Raw genomic sequence first — 11,643 nt, forward strand, 5'->3', positions numbered from 1 at the left:
GGAATTTATAAAACATTTAGTTACTTTATAATAATCATTATACTTTTTAATGAGAATTTTTTAAGTCATTGTCCTACCCGTTCGGGTAACGACCCTCCACCAGTCAAGGAAGCGGTGGGTGAGATTGGACACCCATTAAGCTGCCATTTTATAGGCAACAACCTTATACCCCCTTATAGACCGACTTCGTGAATGAGGCCTACTAATGGTAAAACGACTTGATCTTATACATACATATATATATATATATATATATATATATATATATATATATATATATATATATTATTAAACTTATAATATTATAAAGTATAAGGGTTGAATTTTAACTTTTAAAATTCTAGGGGTTGGAACTAAAGTTTATTAAGATGGCTTTACATGTTCCAAAACTTGAGGGCAAATTTTGTAACTTTACAAAACCTTTCAATTCATAACTTATGAGTTATTAAAATGAAGACTCTTCATTTTTGTAACTTGTGTGTTCTTTTAATGGAATTAAACAAAGAGACTTTTGGTTATCCATAACTTGAGGACAAGTTATGGACTCTATTAAAACACATAAAGATCATGAATTCAACATTAATCAAGCAATTCCTATGATCTATCAAGAACTCATAAGAACATGAATAATCATATCAAAATTTCAAGAACATATGAACACATATAATAATGTTATTTTGATATTAGCCATTGTAAATGGATTAGAACAGTCATTACACCATCTAAAACAAGTTTAATAACACCAAAACAGTTTAGGGTAATGTTTCTAGTCAATTTCCAACAACAAAAGTCGAAAATCTGCATTCTTAGGCTCCTACTCGTCGAGTGCACGAACCTATTCGACGAGTAGGATGAGTTTAGTCATGGACTCGGCAAGTCCCCCCATGGACTTGGCGAGTTCATCATGCAGACAACAAGAAAATCGACTTTTTTTCACTATTTTGCATCAAGTATCAACAAACAAGCCTAGGCTCTGATACCACTGATGGGTTTTGAGCATTCTAACACTCCTAAGTGTACATGCAACCCTAGAAAACCTTGGATCTATGTTTGTATAAAATACATGAAAAATACTTTTTCCAAGGTTTATAAACCTATCTAGCATACACGGAGAACTTTAATCATAAAAGATGCCTAGAATTACATACCTTGTAGTTGTTATGATTCCTTGAAAACCTTGAGAGCCTAGCACCCCAAGTGTGATGCCTCAAATGCTTCACACAACACCAAATGCTTTGGAATGACTTTAGAGAATATAAAACACTTGTAAAATTGGCTTGCCCTCACTTTTTCTTAGTGTCGCCAATTTTGGTGAGTAACATAGTCTTTATATAGTGTGTCACATCTAGGGTTACACCATGTAAACCCTAATGTGACATGACTCTTCATTTCCATGACCTATGGGTTTGTAACTCTCATGGAGCCTCCATGGAGCATCCAAGGGGTTTAACCCAACTTGATAATCCATGGAGCCTTTTAGCCCACTATACAAGTTATGGATGGTTTACATAATCAACCCATATATTTAATTAGTCATCTTTTGATCACTTAATTAATTCCAAATTAATTCATGATCAATACTAATTAAATAATACTATTAATATATATTAGAACTTATAATATATTAATAAACCATAAGTGTTATTTCTCTCATTAAGTCTATCCAAATGCACGATGCCATGCAACCCAAATGGACCATGCCGGGTCGGGTCAAGTACATACCAGAAATAGTTATGGACTTTGACACCTTATCCAACAATTACATGAGTGCTCATGAATACTGCAACACACTTGTGCTATGTCTAAACACATTTAGACAATCTACATACACATTCATGACAGTCTAGCTTCAATACCTACTTCCAAAGTATGATCGACTGTGGATAGTTTGAATAATCTAGTTATTCGGGAAGTCAAAACATGCAAAGTGAAATACAAGAATAATCGAATCCAATATGGTCTCAAAACTTTTGAATATAAATAAAACGCCTTTTATTTAATCACCATATTGATTACACATTATTCATTATATAATGTTTCGATTTATCAACTTTATACTTGAATTAAAATAATAGTTATCCCATGCTCCAAGCATGTACGCTATATTTATCTATGGTCCTTTCTTTGTGAAATAGATCAATTGAATACATCTTCAATGAAACTCATTTCATAACTCCAAATCTTTATCACAAGTGTAAGAATGCCAAATTCTTGCCACTATTAGAATGTGTCCGATTCTAAACTATTATGCAATGATTCCTTTCGTAATGTCGAGGTACAGAAGTCACAGAGACTTTGCCAGCGATATTACAAAGTATTCCTTTGGAGATTGTCACAAGAACAATTCCATGGAAGCGAAATCTCAATTTCAAAGTTTCTAACCTACACATAGATTTTTTAATATCCAACTCCCATTATGGAAACATTTCCATATTTTCCATATGACAACTCATTATTAATAGAATCCTGTCTATTCATAATAATGTCAATATGGTCCACTTATTAGTATACTTCCAACTGCCCACAAGTAACCAATCCTTAGCGAGCCTTAGATTGTCCTTGACAGTTGTGTAATCAATTTAGTCATATCCGATTCTAGTCCTTTTTCCCTCTTAATGCCCTAGGCATTTGGAAAATTCAGAACACACAAATATTATAGCATATGCAATCGATCCTATACCCGAAGCATATGGGATACGAGTCATAATGTTTTACATAAAGACATGATACTCGACCAGTCTTTTGCTATAACATTTCCATATATAGAATTTCTAATGGTGAAACATTCCAATATGGTAATCATATAAACTCATGACTAAGTTTGATTAATACTTCAATCTAAGCTTTTAGATTCGAAATAAAGTATAAGTATCCTCTCCCTTAATTATAGCAAAGCAACTTTTCAAACTCTGCAACTTTGCGAATTGAAACTTTTGTTTTCTATAATTAACATTGCTAACTTGCAACTCTTACCATAATGATTATGCTCCCACTAGCATAACAATTATTTCTTTAATAGCATAACACTTATGCTCCCACTAGCTTTGACATGTACTCAGAAATAAGATGGACTTCTAGAAATCAATACTTGTTGATTTTCTTACCAAAGTTCAGATTTCTGATACAAGATGCTTCGATAAGACTTTATCTAGGCTTCTCAAACTCATACACTTTTCCTTAGATAGCCCACATGTGTGTCTAACCAATTTCAGAACTTACAGTACTAAGTCTTAAATGTTTAGACCTTTTTTCATTTCTCACAATTCGAACTATGAAGAGGGATGTCGTAATCATAATCGAATTTGAGAATGCAAATATCACAATAGCTATCTCCTTAAAATCTACTTAGTGAAAATGTTTCCTCACAATCATTTTCATAAAGCGGAGAGAAACCTTTGTCACCTAGATTTTATGGTGTATGTGTTCCTATCCATGTAAATTTTTCATAACCATAACCACAAGACAAGGTTAGTGACAAATCCAAACTCATATGGACTAAACTTGTTCAACCTTAATTTCTTGCCATTTGGCAGCACAAGGGCCTACCATGTCTTCCAAGTTGCTGAGTAGCTCACCCTTACTGATCAATGAACCTTCACTGATCAAGGCGCTTTGCCTTATTCAAACAATTGAGAACTCATAGAACTCACATGCATAGTCAACTTTAACTGCAATGGAATAGAAGCAAGAATGTGTCAACACGATAGGTTACAAACCTCAATTCGTGTGCTAGTGTTAAACAATAGGTTTATTCTTGATTAGTTCTTGAAACTTTTCAAGATATTTAAGACTCCCATTGACTTCTAGACATATAAGATTCTCTTGTCAAGAAACACTCATTGACAAACAAATATTCAAGAGTTAGTGCAGATTCTTATCAAGGAAAAACACTTCATATAATTGGTCTTAGTTGGTATTTGTCTTAAAGACATCACAACTACTAATTCTAAATGTGTTATAAACCTACTTAAGATATGTCACTCAAGTCATAATCTTGGAGTATGACTCTAAGACTCGATTTTTTTTGGAACGAAGTATGACTCTCCTTAATTGATTTAACCATTTCAACAATTATCGATACCTCTTCTTAGCCACGCAAGTATACTAAGGTGTCCTTAGAGGATCAATTGTGATATGGTTTTCATAATCATTAAGATGATCATAAAACACGATATTCAGATTGGATAAACCTTTTATCTTTCTTCCTAATTTGATTCTTCTTATTCGTTCTGCTATACATTGAAACTTTTCCAATGTTTCAGTATTACACTTAATCTTGTAAGCATAACCATATTTACTAAACTTTTAGTAAATCATGACGAATAATCTTATCGTTCTTTGTGGTGGACTTGACCAGTGCACAACAAAGTGTACTAGATCCCTTAGTCCTTCACTTGACTCACATTTACATGTGAACAAGGAATTAGTCTTAATTTCCCAAAGACGAAAGTTCTCATTCATCATACAATACAAGTTGCATGATTCCAAGTTTCTATCCAATTGAAACTTGGGTGATGAGAATCTTTCCTTATTTGGTAAATTATGACACTACCATAAATGAAAGAATCAAATCTATTTTCCAATATTGCTAACAATAGAAATATACAAACATCAATTTTCACAAATGCCATTGCAAGGATAAATATAAAACAAGATAAAATCAAAATTTTATTTATTTATAAAATGCGGAATAAACTTTTCCTTACAATGCAATTACAAATGAAAATTATGTTCCTAAATATTTCTAAGCAATCTATTATAACTCCTAAGCAGCAGCTCAAAAATCTGATCATCGAGCCATGCGATCAAAATCCATCTCTTCGCGATCAGATTCAACTTACTCTTCCTTTAAGCATCCTTTCTTTTCTTCGATCCTACAAAACATCAAAATGCAATCTTGTCGCATCATGTATTAAGAATCTACAAATAGGAACTTAATAGAGTTAGATAATGGACTTACCTGAAGCAGAGTCTTTTGACTTTACCATCCTTGTGGTCTTTCAGGTAGATACCGCAGCTTCGCAACCAATGCCCCATCCTCTTGGCAATAGAAGCAAACTGACTCTTTTGGAATGGTACATCGGACAATCTCATACTTAGCCTTTCCCTTTCCCTTGGAAAGAGAAATCTTTTCTGGACTTACAGTGTTTCCATTGTCATTGTCCATGGAATTTTGGGAAGTAGATCTTCCAATCAAATTTTCTTTACCAGTGCGCCAAATCTTTGCTGATTCAGCAACAATTAGCAAATAGGTAAGATCGATAAGGGTCACGTCGTGGTCTGTCATATAGTAATCTTTAATGAACTCACTATATGACTTAGGAAGTGATTGAAGAACCAAGTCAACAACCAACTTCCTTGACACAAAGACTCCTAACATTCCCAGCTTGTCAATTTATGACTTCATCTCCAAGACGTGTTCACACACAGACTTTCCATCTTTGTGTTTGCTAGCCAATAGGGTTTGAGTGGCCTTGAACTTTTCAAGTCTTTGAACATGTGGGTTAGGGAGAATTATTGGAGGAGGTGGAGGAAGTGAAGTATGATATTCATTTCCACGATCCAATCGTGGGACATCATTTTCATAAGGAAAGCTTTTTCCAAAAGATTCGGGAAGATCATAGTTGTCAGAACTAGACATCCATAAGGGAGAAATTCAAGTCAGTTGATTTAAGTCCTTAATATAACACCCAAAATGAAATATTAAGGCTAGGAATAAACACAATATTTTACAATTCGGAAGAGGGATATCTTAATCCAATTGCAAAATATTTGAAGGTAGGTAAATGAGGATTTACCAATTTCCACCATGAAAAACGAAAATGAACTTTAGGTTTTAAATGAATTGAAATTCCTAGATCCTTTGAGATTCATTGAACTTTTCAATGGCATGTTTAATCTTGATTATGCCCTTCAAGTTTGTGATTGGGATGCCGAGGATCACAAACAAGGTGTGAATAACCGTGAAAATTAGCTTGGTACACTTAATGTTACAAATCACCTAATCAATGTGCAGGTTAACCACAAACGCTCCATTGATCCATGATTAACATCAAGCTACCATTTTCCAAACATTGTTAGTCCCAAATTAGTGTGTCAGTTAACCACACACGCTCCACTAACGACTTAGCAAGGTGCAAAGTGCAATTTCATGGGTTAGCACCAAATTCACATTTTTCCTAAAGTAACTAAGATTGGGAATTTATAAAATTTTAGTTACTTTATATTTCATTATACTTTTAATGAGGATTTAAATGTCCTGTCAAATCCGTTCGGCTAACGACCCTCCATTGGTCAAGTGTGCGGTGGGTAAGAGTGTATACCCAATGGCGGTCATTTTATAGGCCGCTTCCTTAAACACCTTTTATAGACCAGCTTCGTGAATGAGGCCTACTAATGGTAAGACTGACTTTTAACTTATACATATATAATATATTAGACTTTTAATTTTATATAGTATAAGGGTGTATTTTAAACTTTTAAAATACTTGATGGTTTAATCTATTAATAAATTATACTCTTAATTTAATTAGACTTAAACAATATGATTATGGATTTAATAATACTCTTTTAATTAAACATTTAATTAACTATTAATAAAGTCCATAAGAGTTAATTGAACTATTCAAAAACATCAAGATGTTAAATCAAATTAAAACTATTTAATTGATTTTAAGTTATGAACCCATGAGTTACATTTTTGAAAACTTTTCAAATTAGTAGGGTTTTTATAATTCAATGTTTCATAATTGAGACTTTTCAACTTTTAAAACTTGAGGGCAAGTTTTGTAATTCTTGAAAAACTTTTGAACTCCATAACTTAAGGAGTTAATTTGTTTTATGAATATGAGACTTTTCAAGCTCCATAACTTATGGAACTCTTCAAAAACATTAAGATCAATTTAACTAATATATATTTGTAACTCCTTTAAAAAAAACTTTTGAGTTCCAAATTTGATGACAAAATTTGTAACTCCTTGAAAACATTTAGATCAAACTTTAAACTAATAAAACCGTCATATCATTTTATCTTTTACTAAACTGATCTAATTCAACCCTTGTAGCAAAATGATTCAAATTTACAAATAATTAGTTTTTTACAAAATCAAGTAATTATCTTAATTTTTTGGCAATCATCATGTTATTGGATGAGGATAATCATTACCATATCAACAAAGTCAAAGTTTTGTGAACCAAAACATTTTGTGGTAATGATCCTAATCCAAAACAGGCCAAAAAACTCGAAAATTCTGCAACCAGCCTGCCCAAATCGTCGAGTCATGGCATGGACTCGTCGAGTTCATGATGAAAATCATCCAACTCGTCGAGTCCAATAGTGGACTCGTCGAGTTCATGCTGACAGAAACAGTTTTTTCATTTTGCTTCAACTTTGAACAATTATTTATGCATAGATATAACAGAAAACTACCCATGGATCTGATACCACTGTTGGGTTTTATGTACTATAACATTCCTATGGTGCACATACAACCCTAATAGCTTTGGATCTAAGTTTTCTCTAGTTATACATGCAACAAAAATTTCCAAAGCATGAAACCTACAACTAGCATATAATATTGATATATGACTCATAAATACTAGTTGGAAGATTACCTCATGTTGTAGCTTGTTGAATTTGGTCTTTCAAGAGCCTAGCACCTCAAGTGTGATGCCTCAAATGTCTTATACCAAACCAAGAACAAGATGAGGAATTTGAGAGAGAAGTAAGGAGACATAAAATCGGTTATAGTTCTCTTAGACTCATAGGGGGCCGATTTTAGCAAGCTAGGGATCATATTTATAGTTTGGAATCCTTAAGGTTTAAACTTGTAAACCTTAATTCACTTGGGCTTTTAATCCAATAACTTATTAGCCTTGTGGACTAACTCTTCATGGATCCTCATAAAAATTTAGTCCATTTCTAATCAACATGGATTATTAGTCCAAACTATAAATATTACTGATTTACCTAATCAGTCCCTACAAATTTAATTAGTCTCTTTTGATCACTAAATTAATTCCAAATTAATTCTTGATCAATACTAATTAAATAATATGATTTCTCAATTAATATATTATACTTATAAGATATTAATAAATCACAAATAACCTATTTCTCAAATATCCATCCTATCAAATTGTTCCAGAGTGTTACAACCAAAATGGACCATGCTGTATCGGATCAAGTACATACCAATTATAGTTATGAGCTTAGACACCTAATCCAACACTTTTAATGCCAAAATTCCTCCATCAGTCGATGTGATCTCGAAGTGTGCAGACTTGATTTTGAGAGTTTTCGAATTTATTCACTCTCAAGGAACTCAAAACTTCCCCAACACAAAGACTATTGTATATATTGACACTGATATTGTCGAACCATAGCTCGTCTAACAATCAATAGTGGTCGCGTACGTTAAAATATACATGCTCAACATTAATAAATACAAAAATTAGATATAATTGATTGTCTAACCATTTCTAAAACAAAATAATAAGAAACAACTTTGGTTCAACTTAAAAATGGCAGAAAAAGGTTTTGTCAGGCACTTGTCACTCTTAAATCGAGAACTGAAGCTCTTAAATCACAAAGTACTCCAAACCCCAAGAGCATCTAGCCAGCTACTACGTGCCTAAGAAGATCAATAATATGCACATTATTGAACCCCAAACATCTTCTTAAAATGGAAAGAACAACTAATGGTTCTTAATTCAATGGGGTCAGTTACACAAATGTCATTTAAAGGGCTTTTTTTCTTAAAGAGGATGCCTTCAATACTTTCCATTATAAGACACCATTACCTTGTGAAGGAACCTGCAAGTTCTTGCAACAGAAAGCCATGCTCCTATCTCTGTGGTAAAGTACTCCTCTTATACTAAGCTTTAATCGATCATCTTCGTCTTTTCATACCACGCTAGCTAGTAGGAATATGTCACTAACTTCTCATTTAGTGGCATGAAAGTGACTAGGTATCTATAGTTTAATGAGCAAAAATGAGGCTTACATGGTTTTTTTTTTACGGTAAACTTATAAAGTTTAACTGTTTTTCACCACGATCAGATCATTTAAATAAGACCCACGAAAACTAAAATACTCATTAATTAACTGGTATGCACAAATGAAGGATTTCGGTTCCTGATTCTTTAAAAGAAATATGATCGTGCAAAACAACACAAGAAAATTTTTAAGCCCAAAGCAATAGAATAATTCAGTATACTCAAAATAAAAAATGGTTGTCATACACAAGAATAGCTTGCTCACACCCTCGAGGTCCATGGGTCGTTTTGGCTTGGAATCGGCTACGTTCTTGAAGAATTGTGCTCACAAAAAAATTCATAGGACATGTTATTGGGCACAGAAACCTCGTATATATTATGAGCAAAAGGCAAAAGAAAAAAGAACATATATTGATTTTTGGAGGTATCTAATTTAACGGTGGTGTTACGTTAATTGGCTATAGATTAATTAAGGCTTCAAATCAAATGAAATTATCACCATAATTAGAACGAAACTTATAACTACTTAGTCACTAGCTAGCCTCTAATCCGCAACATGTTCTTCGGCCTGCATTGTATGAGTGTGTCAACTTAAGAAGGCTGCTCCGAACCAAGCTCCTGAATAATCACTGTGGGTTCATTACCCGAAGCCTTTGATTTCTCTCCTTGGTTCTGTTGACTTGGTGGTGAATGAGCCCACTGAAACAAGAATCAAATTCACGTACCAAGTTCATGATAATCATCATATGTATGTATGTGTGTGTGTTTGTTATTAACTAGGTTGTTTCCTTATATATATATATATATATATATATATATATATATATATATATATATATATATATATATATATATATATATATATATATATATATATATATACACACACACACTCAAAGAATGCATACATTTTTGGCAGCTGTACTAAAGGCTAGCTTATGAGAAATGTTGGGATGCTGTGTCTTCAGCCTTATGATCTCTTCTCTGATAATGCACATAGTCATGAGTTGAAGCATAATTACATGTATCTACCCAAAAATTATAAACTTAAATGAGTACTTTACTTGATGAATTTGTTATATGCGGATGGAGCACGTTGCCTCTTTTCCGGGGCTGCAAACAAAATCATAGGTGAACTCATCAGGAAGATACAGTAATATTTGAAGTAATTCAAATGATGACAGTGTTCTCCTTTATCAGGATATGGGCATTATGGGGCTTGTGTGTGGAAAGACACATTGTTTATCATGTCGGAAAGGTAATTAAAGACTAGTTATTAATGTATATAAATAAGATTTAAGTAAATTTTACGCTTGTTGACAACATGGTTTACTAAAACAAGATCATCTTCGTTGTCTTCATCTGATGAGGATGTTGAGATGAGAGGGGAACAGCTACGCTTGCTCAATGGTAGTTTAGCTACTTCTTCGTCTTCTTTACAAACTTCCACCGTTGGCTTCATTTGAGAGAGGCAGATTTCATAAAACCGATACTATGCAGCATACATATGATAAATATAGTATAATACACTGAAAGAAAATGAAAAAAAAAACACACACACCTCTTCTTGGTTATTAATAGAAGGAAAGAGATGAAGAGGAAGAAAAGAGGATCTCATCATGTTCACCGAAAGGAGACCTGCGCAATGGCCACACTTGACTGTAACCACCATGGATAAGCAGCTACATGGTACACTAACCTGTAGACATATAGATACAATATAAATTGTCATGTGGGGAATGAGAATAAATAAAAATTCAAACGGAATAGAAATGCCACAGCTAGTAAACACTAATTTGGTTTAGTTAACATGCATAAGGGTTTACCAGCAAAACAGTGGTGCAGAACCCACATTGAACATAGCAAATTTGTTCTTGCTGAAGGTCAAAGAGATGGCTTAATGTTGACATTTCCTAGATAGAGAAGATGGAGAGATAGAGATGTGAACTTGAAGGATGGATGGTGTACTTGAATAAACGCTAATATATATATATATATATATATATATATATATATATATATATATATATATATATATATATATATATATATATATATATATATATATATATATATATATATATATATTAGTTTATAACCCGTGAGAACGAAAAATCATCATAAATGGTCCCTATGGTTTCCCAAAATCTGAAGTTTAGTACCCGTGGTTTAGAAACGTCATAGATGGTCCCTGTGCTTTCAAAACTTTTGACGATTGGTCCTTATTGCTAACTCCGTTAAGTTTTGTCCGTTAACTGAAGGACATTTTCGTCATTTCACACCACAGGGACCATTTACGATGTTTTCAGTTATTTTTTTTAAAAAGAAAAAACTAAATATAATTATTTGAATATATTCGATAACCCTCTTCTTATCTCTTCTCCATGCTCTATAGTTTCTCCAAACTCTGAAAATTTTAATTTCTTTTTCTAGTTTCTCTTTCCATGGAATCAGCTGCACAGTAAAATGTGGCTTTGTAACCTTATACATGGAGGAAGGGCATACAGAAAAGAAACTAACGATTGGGGTTCAATACACACATTGGAAAATTGAAAAACACACACTCATACACAGTGAAAAACACGAAAGGGGTGTGTAAACCCATTTAAGCTGAAACATCAGGAGATGTCTGTGAAGCAACTTCAT

General features: G+C 33.0%; 1 protein-coding gene across 1 annotated transcript; it reads right to left on the reverse strand.

Moving 5' to 3' along the window:
* Positions 1-9,279: 9,279 nt before the first annotated feature.
* On the reverse strand, positions 9,280-10,934 carry INO (Plant-specific transcription factor YABBY family protein). Its single transcript, XM_079081514.1, has 6 exons — positions 10,824-10,934; positions 10,559-10,696; positions 10,309-10,453; positions 10,062-10,110; positions 9,906-9,981; positions 9,280-9,696 (listed from the first exon to the last, which is right to left on the reverse strand). The coding sequence occupies exons 1-6, from the start codon at positions 10,905-10,907 to the stop codon at positions 9,589-9,591; spliced, it is 600 nt and encodes a 199-aa protein (XP_078937640.1). The 5' UTR covers positions 10,908-10,934; the 3' UTR covers positions 9,280-9,588.
* Between the last annotated feature and the right edge of the window lie 709 nt (positions 10,935-11,643).

The sequence above is a fragment of the Lactuca virosa genome, chromosome 3, assembly GCF_052849685.1.
Source record: "Lactuca virosa cultivar CGN04683 chromosome 3, Lactuca_virosa_CGN04683_v6, whole genome shotgun sequence".
Classification (NCBI taxonomy): Eukaryota; Viridiplantae; Streptophyta; class Magnoliopsida; order Asterales; family Asteraceae; genus Lactuca; species Lactuca virosa.